This window comes from Myotis yumanensis, unplaced genomic scaffold, assembly GCF_028538775.1.
Source record: "Myotis yumanensis isolate MYYU_CA2020_CCGP unplaced genomic scaffold, mMyoYum1.0.hap1 SCAF_10, whole genome shotgun sequence".
Classification (NCBI taxonomy): Eukaryota; Metazoa; Chordata; class Mammalia; order Chiroptera; family Vespertilionidae; genus Myotis; species Myotis yumanensis.
In genome coordinates this window covers 2,307,252-2,321,822 of record NW_027223761.1, presented here as the reverse complement: position 1 = coordinate 2,321,822, position 14,571 = coordinate 2,307,252, and the positions used below count along the sequence as shown (strand labels likewise).

General features: G+C 64.7%; 1 protein-coding gene across 5 annotated transcripts in view; it reads left to right on the top strand.

Annotated features, from left to right (window-relative positions):
* The window catches only part of MYRF (myelin regulatory factor), a 31,847-nt gene continuing 17,276 nt past the window's right edge, over window positions 1–14,571 (top strand). For 3 of the 5 annotated variants that reach the window (XM_070427206.1, XM_070427208.1, XM_070427204.1), the window contains exons 1-3: window positions 1–137; window positions 12,390–12,477; window positions 12,631–12,894. In XM_070427206.1, coding sequence (XP_070283307.1) covers window positions 92–137; window positions 12,390–12,477; window positions 12,631–12,894 — 398 coding nt within the window. In that variant the 5' untranslated portion in view covers window positions 1–91. Of the gene's footprint in view, window positions 138–2,656; window positions 2,722–12,389; window positions 12,478–12,630; window positions 12,895–14,571 lie in introns of those variants that run through there. The other 2 variants (XM_070427205.1, XM_070427207.1) reach the window with 2 other exon arrangements.

The following is a 14,571-nucleotide window of genomic DNA, read 5'->3' as shown; positions in this document are numbered from 1 at the left end:
GGGACCGCAGCGGGAGCGGGAGCCGAGCCGGGATGCCGCGCCCCGGGGCCGGGCTGTAGCGGGGCCGGCGGAGCGCGCGCGGGCGGCGGCCATGGAGGTGGTGGACGAGACGGAGGCGCTGCAGCGCTTCTTCGAAGGTGAGGGACCGGCGCGGCGGAGCGCCCCACCTCGCGCTGGGAACCCCCTCTGACCTCCCCGGGGACCGGGACCCTGACTGTGCCTTCACCTCTGGGAACCCCGGACTCCTGCTCTGGGCTGGGGCCCCCTGCAGGTCACTGGTCACCTCCACTGAGCTGGGCTCCCGGCTCCCGCCCCCCCCCCCCCCAACACACAACTTCTTTGGAGTTTGGAGTTGTGTCCCGTCCCATGCTCAGTCCTCCTGCGTGCCTTCCAGGACCTGCAGCACCTCCTAACCCCCCCAAATTCGGATACCTCCAACCCAGAGTCTGGGGACCCCCTTCTGTGTTTCTCTGGAGCCTCACCCAGGCCGGGACCCCCAGAACACTTGCTGGAATCTTCCATGTCTCAGGCTGGCACCCCAACCCCTAGCGTTCCCCCCAGAGGCTGGGACCACGGCCCAGAGACGCGCCCACTGGTGCGTCTTTTGGGTTGCCCCCTTCCCCCCGCCCCACCACACACATCACCCCCGTGCCCAGACCCCAGGGACCTTCCCACTTGCTCCCTTGAGTCTGGGACCCCCTTCAAGACTGCCACCCCCTTCTGCAAGGATGCTCCCTCCCCCAAGGCTGTGGTTCCCCTCGAAGCAGCTCCCCCTCCGCGGCTTGGGGCTGGACCCCCCCCACCCCAGAATGCCCTCCTTGGGCTGGGACCCCTGAGTTGGTGTCCCTACTGCCAGCCCCTTCCACGCGGAGACCCTCCCAAAGCTGTGACCTGCATCCTGCCAGCCCTCCCCCCCCCCAGGCTCCTCAGGACTCTGTTGCCCCCCCCTCCTCCGTTGTCCCTGGAGCTTTGCCTGCTCTGACCCCACCCCTCACCTTGACCCCGTCAGGACCCTCCCAGGGCTGGGGTCCACACACACCTTACAGCATTTCTCCTACCCCGCCCCCCTCCACACAATGGCGTTGGAGGTCTCACGCATCTGCCCCCTCCCCTCCCCCAGGGCTCTGCCCCTCGGGGTGCTGGGTTCAAAAGGGATGGGGCCGAGGGGGGCGGGGGCCGAGGTGCAGGCTAGCGTGTCCCAGCCCACCCTGCGGCTCAGACCCTCACAGAGCATCTGGCCAGACCCTCTCCCTGGTCCCTAAGCCTACACCCTGCCCCTCCGCGCATTCAGAACCCAGAACTCAGCGATCCAGAAACTTCCATGGGTATGAACCTGCCCCCGGGAGGCAGGGGTGACCCAGGGGGCACTGTGCTGGGGCCACTGGGCCACTGGGCCACAGGGCCTGGAATCAGGACCCCAGTTTCAAGCCCAGTGCCCAGATCCCAGGTCCCATGAGGGAGAAAAGACAGCCCTTCTCTGCCTCAGTTTCTCCCTCTGGTGACTTGGGGGGCGGCAGCCTCTGCCCCCTCCTGCTTGCTGAGCAGGCCAGGCACGGGCACCCCAGGCCTCAGGCCTCCCCTGCTGGGATGCTGGGCGCTCCGACACCCCTGGCCCCCACGCCATCACGTTTCACTGGAGTAAATGGAGGTGCTGGGCCCTTGAAAGTCCTGGGCGGCCCCCCATCAGCCCCAGGGGTTCTCGTTCTCCCCCGACACTTTCACCCTTTAGGAGCCTTCGGGGGGCTGTATGGGGGTGGGGGTCCCTGGGGAGGCAAGGAGAGGAGACTAGTCCTGGCTTGGAGGGTACGCTTTTGGGGTGCCCTGAGCCTGCTAGTGCCCGTGGGCCAAACCCCCTTGCTGCCTGCAGATACCCCCACACCTCGGGGCCCTGGCAGAGGGATGGGCCCGGCTGGCCTGGCTCCCTGGCTCCTGAGCCAAACCTTCCCTCCTGGCTTGGGGTGGGGGGTGGGGTGGGGGCTGACGCCACGGCTCAGCCATGCGGCTGCCTGGCGGGAGGCTGCGCTGCTCCCTCCAGAGAGATAAGAGGAGACTCAAGAATGTCTGTGGGGAGCAGGGTGGAGTGGGCTGCCCGTGGGGAGGGCTGGGGAGCCGGGCTGAGTGTTCCCAGAGGCCGAGACGGGGAAGGTGGGGTGGGCGCTGAGGGCAGGGGTCTCCGGGGCCACTCGGGAGGGGACGGCCCTGCGGGGGCTCAGGTGGGCAGTGGTGTGTGGACCCAGCGTGGGTGTTAGGGAGCTCCGGGCGTGCTCGAGGGCGTACGGATGGAAGTGGGGCGGGGGGAGGGGGGGAGCTGTGCTTCTGCGCCTGTGCCGTGTTCGGAGTATGTGGGAACAATTTGTGCCCGCACTCGGGGCTGGAACACCCGAGTTCTCCCCGGTCCCCGCGAGGCCGTGGCCTCTCCCCTGGGCAGTGGGGATAGGGGCGGGGTCTGTGCCTTCTGCTCTGGGAGCATCGGGGCCCCTCGTCGGGCATGGCCCACTCTCTAGGCACATCAGGCGTACGTCCTGGTCCTGCCCGTGTGGGTGGTGGGCTGAGGGCTAAGGCGCTTTGGGCCTTGGGTGGGAGGCTGGGGCAGGGCGGCCCCTCGAGGCTGGTACAGCTGGGCCCCCGTGAGCACCCTGCTAATCCCCTGGAGGGAGGCTGCAGTCGCCCACAGGCCGGCGGAGAGGGGACCTCCGGGCAGGATGCACTGGCTCCCAGCAGGTAACAGGGCTGTGGTGGCAGCTGGGGCCTTGAACTCCCAGAACCTGGTTAGGGACAGGGGCAAGGCAGCGCCGGAGATCCCAATAGGACCTTAGAGGTTCTGGTGAAGGCTCGGCACCCAGAGCTGTGTGACCTTGTGCGGGACTCTCGCCCTCTCTGGGCCCCTTTCCCCACCTACAGGACAGGAGGGGGTGGCACAGAGCTGATGGTACCTTCAGCTCTGATGGGCCTTGTCTCAGCCCAGGAAGGAGCATGGGGGCGGGGATGGGGGGAGCTGGCCCTGACTTCAGGGGCACGTGGGCTTGAGCGAGCAGCCACTGCCCCCCGAGAGCAGGCGGGTGTGGAGGAAGCCTTGGAGACCGAGGGGAACCTCTGAGAGGTTGGGGCCTCCACGCAGCCCCCGGGCCCCACCAGGGCTGGAGGTGGGAGCTGAGTGCTCCCCCTCTTTGCAGACCCGCCGGGGCGCCTGGCCTGTGACTCCTCCTCTCTGGCCTCACATCCCCTCCTGGCGCGGGCAGGTGTGTTGGACCAGCGATGGGACTTCCCATGGGATTCTTTTTAGCCGCCAAACAAAGACAGATTCTTTTTTTTTTTGCCTTTGTCCTCTTGATGAGATATCTAGACTGGAGACAGGGCCCCCCACCCTGCCCCCTCCACAGTCCCCCAGAGCACCAGGATCCTGGTTGGAGAGCCACCCTTCACCCAGCCCTGGGGTGGGGGCTGGCATTGTCCCCCCTTTCCCAGGGGCCAACAGAAGGGGGGTGGCCAGTGTTAGGCAGAGCTGACACCAGCCCCTGCTCTCTCCCCTGCCGCCAGGGCCGTGGGGGAAGGAGGGTGGCCCTTCTATGGGGACCGGCACCTCTGCCTCCAGAGAACAGGAGGAGGCCTCGGGGAGACCACCTGTGACCGTAGGAGAGGACCCCGCCTGGACGGGAGGCTGGGGCTGAGCTGGGGGGGGGGGGGGTGATGGGTGGTACTGCGCCCCCAGGAGCAGGTGGAGAGGGAGGCAGCCAAACCCCTGACTCTTAAGGAGATGAGATGAGCTGCCTCCTAGGCCCATCCGGGGCCCCGGGGGGGGCGGGGGGGAACTCCTGTCCCAGCCCCACCTCCCTGGGTCCTGAGTGCAGCTGGAGGGGAAAGCGGGGGGGCCTGACTCATCCCCTGTCCCCCACACCCAGCGCCAGGGGGGGCGGGCAGGAAGTGTTCTCAGGGAAGCAACAATGGCTGTGTGAACAAAGGCGGGGTGGGGGCACCCCAGGAAGCAGCCCTCCAGGAGGGCCTAGGGGAGAGGAGCCGCCCTGCCCCCCAGCTGGCCCCGGCCCTCTCCTGAGTCTGGGCGCCTGGCGGAGGGTCCCTGGGTCTTAGACGGGGCCACGCAGGCTGTTTGGGAGAAAGACCGGCCGCTCTGGGCAGATTGGCCTCCTCCTGGGCACCTGGCCCCCACTCCCTGGCTCCCAAGGGCTTACAGGACTTGGGGGGCCCTGACAGCAGAGGCTGCTGGGAAACAGCCCAACGGGGCCCCTGATTGGCTGCTGCCCTTGGACTTTGCCCTCCCGATAAGGAGGAGCAGAAATCATTAACTGAATCATTAACGGGTCGGCCCCGCCCCACCAGCCGCCTGCCCTTTCTTTCCACCTTCCTCCTCCTCACTCCCTCCTCTGGGCCTCAGTGTCCCCCCCTCCCAGCTGGGTGTGTATGGGGGGGGCCTCCTCTCCCACCCCAAAGTCTCCAGCCCCTGCTGCCAGTGTGTGGGAGTAGCCCCTGGGTTGGGGCAGGAGTCGGATGAGGTGATGGTCTGAGCCAGGGGGGGGCAAACTTTCTGACTCGAGGGCCACAGTGGGTTCTTAAACTGGACCGGAGGCCGGAACAAAAGCATGGATGGAGTGTTTGTGTGAACTAATATAAATTCAAAGTAAACATCATTACATAAAAGGGTGCGGTCTTTTTTTTTTTTTTTTTAGTTTTATTCATTTCAAACGGGCCGGATCTGGCCCGCGGGCCGTAGTTTGCCCACGGCTGGATTCTGAGCTCTCACTGGGTGTGCTGCGGGGTCTGCTCCCGGGCCTGCCCCCAGCTCTGCTCCCCACGCTTCTTCTCCGGGCATATCTCCGCACCTGTGTGCCTCCATTTTCGCCTCTGTAAAATGGGAGTGCAGTTGTGGTCCCAGCGCCTCCCTCTCAGGGTTCTGATTGGGTAAACGGGCCGGGCAGAGTCACGCTCCACAGTGTCAGGCTGGATGGCGCATGCGGTCCCGCAGGCAGGCTCACAGGCGTATGTCCTCCCTTGGAGGATGTATTGGTCCACAGGGTAGGCTGGGGCCTTTGGCTGGCGCTGTGTGCCTTGGGGAAGCCCCTCACCCTCTCTGGGCTGCTTTTTCTAACCAGGAGGAGACGGGTCGGCCTTGTTGTCCATGCTCCCGGATGGGTCTGGTCCTGGTGCCTGCTCCTGGCTCCTGGCACCTCCAGCGAGGCCCACCGCACCCTTCACCTCAGAGATTTGGAACTTGGGGGTGGGCAGGCGGGCCAGGGGGAGGGGCTTGACGTCCTTTGTCGTTACCTGCCGCACAGGCCCGAGGTTTTGCATATGTTGTTTCCCGGGAACCCTGGAGCTCAGTGGAGGTGCTGGTGGGTCCCCTCGTTTCCGAGAGGGTGGCTGAGGCAGAGAGAGGTGACGTGTCCGGCTCACGCGGGGTGGCCACCGCGGAGCTGGGACGGGGTCCTGGGTCTCCTGACCTGCAGCCACTCACAGTGGGTGCCAGCCTGGGGCGAGGCAGGGCGTGCCCGTGCCCAGGACCCTGACCAGCGCTGATGGCTGTGCTGGTGACTTCTGCCCCCCCCCCACCCTCTGGGCCCCTCACTCAGAAGGTCAAGGTTGTATGATATAAACAGTGAGACCCCAGGAGTGCCAAGGCCTGGAATAGGGAGGGGAGGAAGGGCAAAACCCGGGCCCGGGTCCCCACTGGCCTGGACTATGGGCCGGGGGCTCCAGGGAACCCTGTCCCCCTCCTCCAGGCCGCATCAGTAGGAAAGTTCCTCCATCGGACCGAGGCCCGCCGCCCCCGTAATGCATCACCGCAGCCTCCATCTCCCTCCCTCCCTCCCTCCGGGGCCTTCCCTCCCTCCCCTCTTCACCTCTCAGGCCCCTGTGCTCTTCTCTCTCTGTGGGTCTCCCTCGTGGGGCCTGGGGTGGGAGGAGGGCGATCCCCATCCCCTGCCCTGCCAGCCTGCAGGGGCTGCCTTTGTCAGGGAACTTGGGGGTCTTGACACCGAGTTTGCTCAGTTAGATCAGGCTCCAGCTGGAGCCGACGGGGAGGTGTGTTGGCCTGGGCCTGCCTTTGGGTCCGTGTGCATTTGTGTGCACGCGTGTACACGCCTGTGCCGTGTGCTGAGATGTGAGCATGCACAAGCATGCTCGTGCCCCAGGGCCTTTGCACTGGCTCCCACACCTGGAATGCTCCTCCCAGATATCCCTGTGGCTCACCTCCTTTACATCTTTGCTCAGCGAGGCCTGCCCTGACCTTCCTACTTAGAACTACAGTTTCTCCCCACTTCCCAGGCCCCCAGCCCCTCCCCCGGCTTTGTTTTCTCAGAGCCTCTGTCACCTTCTAAAACGCTATGGACTTTGCTGACCTGTCATGTGGCTCTGCCTCCGGAATGTCAGCTCCACGTGGGCAGGTCTTGTTCATCTTGTTTACTGCTGTCCCTGGCACATGGCAGATGCTCAGTAAATAGTTGATGGAATGAATGAGCATGTATGGAGCATGCTGGGGTGTGGACATGTGTGTGTCAGTGTGGGAGGGGTGTGCCACCGTGTATATGTGTGTGTTCGTATGTACACGATCATGTGCGTGCCGGTGGATACCTGGCCGGGAGTACGCCCTTGTGCACACACATGCGTGTGGGATACGGATGGAGACGTGCCCCTACCCCATGCTGCAGGGTCTCTATTCCACCTTTGTGGCCTGTCCGTCATGGTCCCCGTGGGAGAGGGCTGGGGGCCTCAGGCAGGAACTAACGCAGCCCTGGGGACTCCAAGGGCCTCTTGGGGCATCATGGGGCGCTAAGGGCTGGGGATCCCCAGAGCAAAGCAGAGGCCCCTGGGACTAATGCGGGTTCCCTAAGAACAGGTCGCAGCGGTGGGCTCAGTTCCGTTGGACCTGGCTTGAGGCATCTGGGGGCTGTGAGTTCAGCCTGGCGTCCGTGTGGCGGCCGGAGGAGGACACAGCTGGATCCCAGGGACAGCCAGAGACTGCAAGTTCCCCAGAGGAGGTGGTCTCTGCAGAACACGGGAATCTTCTGCGTTTTTAACAAGAAGTGGAGAGGGAACAGAGACAACTGTGGCTTCGATTTAAGGACCTGCTGGCAGTGGCTCAAGAGCTACATCCTTGTCCTTCAGCCCCAGGTTAACGGGATCTGTTGCAGGGATGCAAAGCCTGGCTTACAAGATCAAGGATCTGACCTGAAGGCATGTTAAGTGAGAAGACTGGCCACAGGGGACAGCCAGCAGTCATCACAGTAATCGTAGATCATATTAATAGAGATAGCAAATCCAAACCAGGGAGGTGGGAGACCTCTGTGCCCTGTCCCGGTGTGAACTGGTTTGGGACAGGTTGCTGAGCTCAGTCAATCCTGGGAGATGAGCCATAGCCCCCGGGGGCCTCTGTAACTGGGGTGATGGGGGAGGGGTTGCGGGGGCAGGCAGGCTGACCCGTGGCGGTATGGCCAGCACCACGGCCTGGCGGCGGGACTGTGTCGTGCGTAGCAGCATGGCGCTGGCCAGGCCTCAGAGGGGCTCAGGAGAAGGGGCAAGGCCCCTCCGAGGCTCCCTGGAGCCAATTTGCAGCAAAGGGGAGCGGCATGGGGACAGTGGGACAGCGGGGCAGGAAAGGAGATGGGGTCCCGAGAAAGATGGACACAGCACTGCACGGGGCCCCTGCTGCTCTGATAGAGAAGGAAGCCGGCCCAGGAGGACAGGCCACTTGCTGAGGTCGCACAGCTGGGGAGGGGGGGTGCTATGTTGGCAGAAGGGCCTCTCTGACCCCAGGGGCCCCGTAGGGCATCATGGGGTGCCCAGGTGGGCAGTCTCCTGACCACTACCACCCTGACCTCCTGCCACTGCTTGGGGCCAGGGTGCCCCTCAGACTCCAGCCCCGGTTCGGACACTCAGCACAGCGGGGGGACAGGCTTGGGCCTCGTGCCCTGTGGGCCACGGGTTCAGGTGAGCTCGGCCTGGCCAGCGTCCTCAGGCCCTGGCCTGCCCTGCCCACAGCCACGTGGCTGACGGGATTTCCGCCATGTTTGGGGCATGAATTGACAAGTGCCCCATTGACGGGCAGGGGGGAGGGTGTGGGCAGGGCACAAGCCACCCACTGTGCCGGGTCCCCACCCTCCCCGTCCCCCAGGACAATGGCCGAGACTCAGCCAGTGGCCACAGCTGGTGGGGAGGGGGTGGGCATGAGCACGAGGAGGGGAGAAGGGAGGGGTCCCGGGCGGAGGACCACCTGGGCCCCCAGCCGCCCTCATCCCGCACCTGGCTCATGGCCCTTCGGTCCCCTTCTGCCCAGCTGAGTGGCCTTAAAGGAGGGAGGGGTGTGGAGGGAGGGGGCTCCTTCCCGCAGCCCGGGCCCAGCCTCCTGGGAAGGGGCAGTGTCTGGATCCTGTTAAAAGCAGGTAATAAAGGACCGAATTAATGAGAAGCATCTGGGGTGCACAGCTCAGCAGGGCAGAGACGGTACCTGGAGGGGCCTTGTCTAGCCCTGGCTCCTGACCACAGTGCGGCCTGCCGGGCCCGACCCAGACAGGCCTGGCTCCGGGGTCCTGCCGGCCACTGTGCCCGTCCACCCCGTGCACATTTATTGAGCGCCGGCTGAAGGCTTAGCTACGTGGATCCCAGCAGGACAGTCACCCTTCCTGGGCCTCCGTCTCCTCATCTGTAAAATGGAGAACAAGAAACCCACCTGAGAATTAAGGATGAGTCCCATAAAGTGTGTGGTGGGCACGGTGACCACGCCGTGCGTGAGAGCTGTGGGAGCGGGCAGACCCGCCACCCGCCTGATGTCTGTGCCTGCAGGAGAGCGGAGAGCCTGGTGAGCAAGGAGAAAGGGGGCACCGCTCAGGAGGATGGGAGAGGCAGCGCCGGCCTCCCGGAGGGACTGACATTTAAGCCCAACCTGGAGAGCGCTAGGAGGGGGCTCCCCGGGGCTCGCGTAAAGGGCCTGATGTGTGGGGCAGGGGCGGGCGGGATGTTTGTCCGGGTCAGAATGGGGCCGGGCAGGACCATGGAGAGTTGCACGGAGGAAACTGGGCAGGAGAGGAGGCCGTGGGCAGGCAGGGGCCCACCTAGCCAGGCCTTGGGCCGTGGCTGAGGGTTGGAGAAGCGGGAGGGTGGGGTGCTGGTGTGACCTGGTGGTACCACGTTCTGGCCGTGGGACCGGGGCGGCCTCGGCCTCCCAGGGCTTCCTGCCGACAGGTATCTGCTGCTGGCTCAGCAATATTCCAGGGCTATTTCGGGAGCCGTGGGGGAGGGGACCCCCAAGAGTGCCCAGGGGCCCTGCCTTCCTCCTGGGTTCCCGGGGGCTCCGCCCCAGACTTAGGAATCCCAACCCCCACCCCGTCCTCCTGGAATGTTTGGTTAGAAATCCGCAGTGTGGTTCGTGGGGCAGGCTGGGGGCATCGCCTGGTAGCTGGACCCTTTAGGCCGGGCAGGCTGTGCGGGGAGCAAACCAGTAAAGGGCTCCCAGCAAAGGGGACGATGTGGGCTCATTGTTCCTCAGGAGGCCCACCAACCCCCAAACCTCAGTCTTGTCTCCGAACCACCGGCCCACCCCCACCCCCACCCCGTCCTGCCCCAGGGGCTCCCTCCTCCCTCCTCCGTCCACCCGGCCCCTGGCACGGGAGGGTCTCTCCTCCCCACAACCACATCTGGTTCTCGTTAGGGTCCCAGGATGCCTCCGCCTGCAGCCCCCCTCTCCTGGGGGAGGTGGGCAGGAGGATTAGGGGTGATTAGGAACACTCCTGGCCAGGGGAGGAGGAGGAGGGAAAGAGGGGCCTGGCCTGTTATAAATAGCAACACCGTGACTCCATCACCCCATCATTCACTGTCGATTCCAAGTTCAGTCTCAAACCTGCAGCTTCAGCGGCCGGGGGGGCGGGGCTGGGGGAGGGTGCCTTGCTGTGCCCGCTCCCTCTGCACCTCCTGTGCTTGGTCCTCCCTCAAGAGCCCCGTCCCCTGCCCATAGGTGGGGGTCCCAGGATGGCGGGGAGGTCTCCGTAAGCACCAACCACACCTTCCCCTGGAGTCAGGCCCCTGCACCTGGGCTTGCCTCCTCCTTGCTGGGTTGCCTTGGGCCGGGGCCTTGCCCTCTCTGGACGAAGGGAATGAAGCGAAGAACATCAAGTCTGCAGACTTGATTGGGAGGTAAACCCATAGAGCACGGAGAGCGGTGTGGGCCAGGCAGGTGAGCCATGGTGCCACCATCTATCACGTCACCGTCACCGTCACCGTCACCGGTCGGGAAGATGGTCTCGCGGCCATGAGGAGCCTGCGGGTGCTTGCATGTAATAAGCTCCTGTGATTGTTCACGTACTTGGCTCCAAACCGGCCTGGCACGCAGTAGGCGCTCAGTCAGTGGACCGTTGGTTAGCAGGGAAGGATGGGTGGAGAAGGGGTTCTGGAACCTCGGCGAGCAGACTGGTCATTTCCGGCTTGAGAAGCTCCCCTTGCCCGGGCCACATGGGGCTCTGGACGGCCATTGGCCGAGCTCGGTGGGTGTCCCTGGCTCCTGGCGGGGTGAGCCAGGGGTGGGGGCAGCAGGAGGGCCTGTCCCAGGCAGCGCGTGACTCCCAGGAGGGCTTAGCCCTCGTTAATCACCTAAGCGGGGCTCGGCATTCCTGAGATGCCGGCCGGGGCCGGGGCCGGGGAGGAGCCGGGCGGGGGGCTCCGGGGACCCCAGGGCTCTGGGAACGGGCAGTGAGCTCAGCCACTCCGTCTGCGGAGCCCCCGCTCTGTGCCAGGCACCCTGCAGCCCTCAACTTGTTTCACCCTCAAAACGAGCCTGGAAAGTGTTCGCTGTTCCTGTCCGCATCTTCCTCAGGAGGAGACTGAGGCACAGAGAGGGTGTGTGGCCTGCCCAGTGTCACCCAGCGGGGAGTAGGTGAGCCCGGATTTGTTCCCGGGCCTGTCTCAGCTCCCGGGGCTCACCAGGGGGAACATGAGGTGCAGACCCCAGACTCAGCTCCAGGGGCCTGTGGGAGGTGCCTTCTGCCTCAGTGGGCTGCCCGCGCAGGCCAGCGGCGTGGGTGGGGCCGTCCTCTGTTATCGGGGCTGACGCATCTCTCACGTCAGCCCCCTTATCACCCCTCCCTCTGGCTCCCCCCGCAAGGTGACCCTGGGAGGGGAAAGGCCAGCGCCTCCCCCTCCTCCCGCCGACGCGCCTTTTCTGTGCGTCCCTCCCCGCGGGAGGGTAGGGCCCGGCCCAACTAGGAGGGCCCGGGAGAGGGCTGGTGGAGAGCAGGCCCAGTCCGCCATCATGTTGCCGCTACGAAGCCAGGGCAGGCCCTCACCTCTCTGGGCCTCTCGCTGTGCGAAACCGGCTAAGCACCCCAGCCTGTCACGGGGTGACGGGCATTTGCAGTGGGAGTAAGCTGGGCACACCCGTGTCTGTCCCCACTCCCTCCCCCGCTGGGCCGTGGGGTGCAGGAGGCTCCCCCAGCCCATGGCGCACGCCCCCAGATGGTGGTCCACCTACTAGGCCTCCTCTCCCTCCCGGTGCCCACATGTGGGGCCGGCTACTGAACAGGGCAGGGCAGGGCCCCAGGGCGGCGGGCGGCCACTGGGCTTCTTGTTCCTCAGCCCAGGGGCAGGGGGACGGCTGCCCCCTTTTACAGAGGAGAGGAGGGGCTGCTCCTGTGAGGACGCTGGAAAGGGGTGGAGGGCAGGAAGCCGCTGTCTGTCCGGATCTGCGCTCTGGCCCCTCCCCTCCTTGTTGACTCCAGGTGGCCCTGTGGGCTGGGGTGGTCAGTGCCTCCCGGGAGGGGTGTCAGGCGGGGACGATGAGGGACCCTGCCCCACAGCGGGGTGTGGGGAGCCAGCACGGCCATGGCAGACTCATGCCAGCTCAGCCTGGTTCAGTGGCCCTGAGTGGGGGGCGATGAAAGGCTTAGAAAAGACAGACATGAGAATGAAAGCTGGGTCTCAGTGGGACGCTGCCCCTCTGATGGCCAGTGCCAGCGCCCACAAGCCGTGTCTTTATGTTATAGCAGATGCCAGGAGGCAATGTAAGGGCGTGATCACGTTGTTTACAGCGTTCTCGTGGGTTTCGATCCTACTCAACTACATGCACCTGAACTCTATCAAGCCCACGTCACTCAGGCACGTGGGGCCACGTGTTCGGACCACAGGTTCAAGCTCACAGCTATAGCTTTTGGCTATAATTGTGCTGGGAGGGCTCTGTCCTCCAGCTGGGACTTGCACGTGGCCATGAGAGGACTGTGCCCTCTCCTCAGTCCGAGGCTTGAACCTGCCCAAACACTGTAGCCGCGCCCCGCAGGGGTGTACATGGATGGGGAGGAGACCCCGCCTGGGGTGAGTTGGAGGGCTGGGCCCGGAGGCCCACGAGTCTCGGGGAGCTGTACCCATTCCTCCCGGCTCACGTCTGCCCCTCCCCGCAGGCCACGACCTCAGCGGGGCCCTGGAGCCCTCCAACATCGACACCAGCATCCTGGAGGAGTACATCAGCAAGGAGGACGCCTCGGACCTGTGAGTGCCCGGCCCGCCTCCCGCCCTGCCCTCCGGCCTCGCCTCCACCTGGGAGGTGACAGGCCCTGCCTGGGACAGGCTGACCCCGCGGTCTGCCTTGCGGGTGGGGCCCCGGGGTCCTGGCTGGCGCTGAGCTTCCCCCCTTCTCCGCAGCTGCTTCCCTGACATCTCTGCTCCAGCCAGTACCGCCTCCTACGCCCACGGGCAGCCGGCCATCCCGGGCTCCAGCGGGGTCCTCCACCTGAGCCCACCTGGGGGTGGACCCTCCCCGGGGCGCCATGGCCCCCTCCCTCCCCCGAGCTACAGCGCCCCGCTCAACTGCAACAACAACAATGGTGTGGGCGCCGCTCCCAAGCCCTTCCTGGGGGGCTCTGGGCCCCCCATCAAGGCAGAGCCCAAGGCTCCCTATGCCCCAGGGTGAGTGAGGGCAGGGAGCGAGTGTGTGGGGGGTTAGAAGCAGGGCCCCGGGGCAGGCAGGGCGTGGGGCCAGTGACCATGGGCCTGGGAGGAGCTGGCCAAGGCCTGGCCGTGGTGGTCGGGCTGCCCAGTGGGCAGGTAAGGTGGGTAGGACGAGGGCCAGGCTGAGGAGGGACTCGGGGCCTCCTGCTGAGCCAGGGGCGGCACGCAGGGCTCCGAGCAGAGGAGGGGCGAGGGCTGACGGAGGTGCTGGAAGAATCTCTGAGAGCTGTGTGCAGAGTGGACAGGAGGGGGGGAGACTGGTATTTACATTCACAACTGTTTACATTCACGGGACCACCTACACACATGTGCACACCTACACATGTGTACGTACGCAGGCACGCCAACTCCCCTCACTGGGCGGCCCCGTCCACTCAGCCGTGCGTTTAGCCGCCATCTGCTGTGGCTGCAGGGAGCTGGCTGATGTGCAGATGTGGGGCCCGACGCTCCACCCCAGCCGCCTCCTAGACCCTCCCGCCCATGTCAGGGGGGTCCCCAGCGACAGCCTGATTAGGGGTCAGCCTGGGCCTGGCTGTGACGGAGGCTCCAGGCGGCCACCAGTCCAGCCAGCCAGGCTCCAGGGCAGCCCCGGACACATGTTCGTGGGGAAGTCAGGACGGGTGGGCTCTGCGGAGGGCCTGGGAGAAGGCTCTGGGTTCCCTCGCCGGGGACAGGGGTCCTGTCTCTGGGGGGAATAACTGAGTGCTCTGTGCCCGGCCCCACCCCTGGGTCAGCCCCAGGATCTTCCCTGTAGAGTGAGCCCCGATGCTCCCTCCAGGCGCTGTGGAAATGGGGGGCCATGCGGGGGGCACCGCCGCCGTCTCCCGGCTTACGGGTTGGGCAGCAGGGCGAGCTGGGTGTCAGGGCTGAGCTGCTCGAGGGCTTGAGGCCCGGCGGCCATGGCCGAGCCACGGACCCAAAGGGAAGGGAGGCAGGGAGCGCGCTAACGTGTAAGAAGCGTCCGCTGCTGGACCCCATCCTCTGTGTGAGCTTGTCCATCGGCCCGGTCACTGCCCGGAGGGAAGCTCCGCTGGTCCTCACGCGGGTTCTTTTTTTTTTCTTTTTAAATATATTTTTATTGATTTCAGAGAGGAAGGGAGAGAGAGAGAAACACCCGTGATGAGAGAGAATCACTGATTGGCTGCTTCCTGCACACCCCCCACTGGGGATCGAGCCTGCAACCTGGGCATGTGCCCTTAACCGGAATTGAACCTGGGACCCTTCAGTCTGCAGGCCGATGCTCTATCCCAGCGGTTCTCAACCTGTGGGTCGCCAACCTGTGGGGGTCGAACGACCCTTTCACAGGGGTCGCCTAAGACCATCGGAAAACACATATATAATTACATATTGTTTTTGTGATTAATCACGATGCTTTAATTATGTTCAATGTGTAACAATGGAAATACATCCTGCATATCAGATACTTACATGACGATTCATAACAGTAGCGAAATTACAGTTATGAAGTAGCAACGAAAATAATTTTATGGTTGGGGGTCACCACCACATGAGGAACTGTATTAAAGGGCCGCGGCATTAGGAGGTTGAGAACCACTGCTCTATCCACTGAGCCAAACCGGCTAGGGCATCACGCGGGTTCTAATGGGAAGGAAAGGCCTTGTCCAGAGCCACACG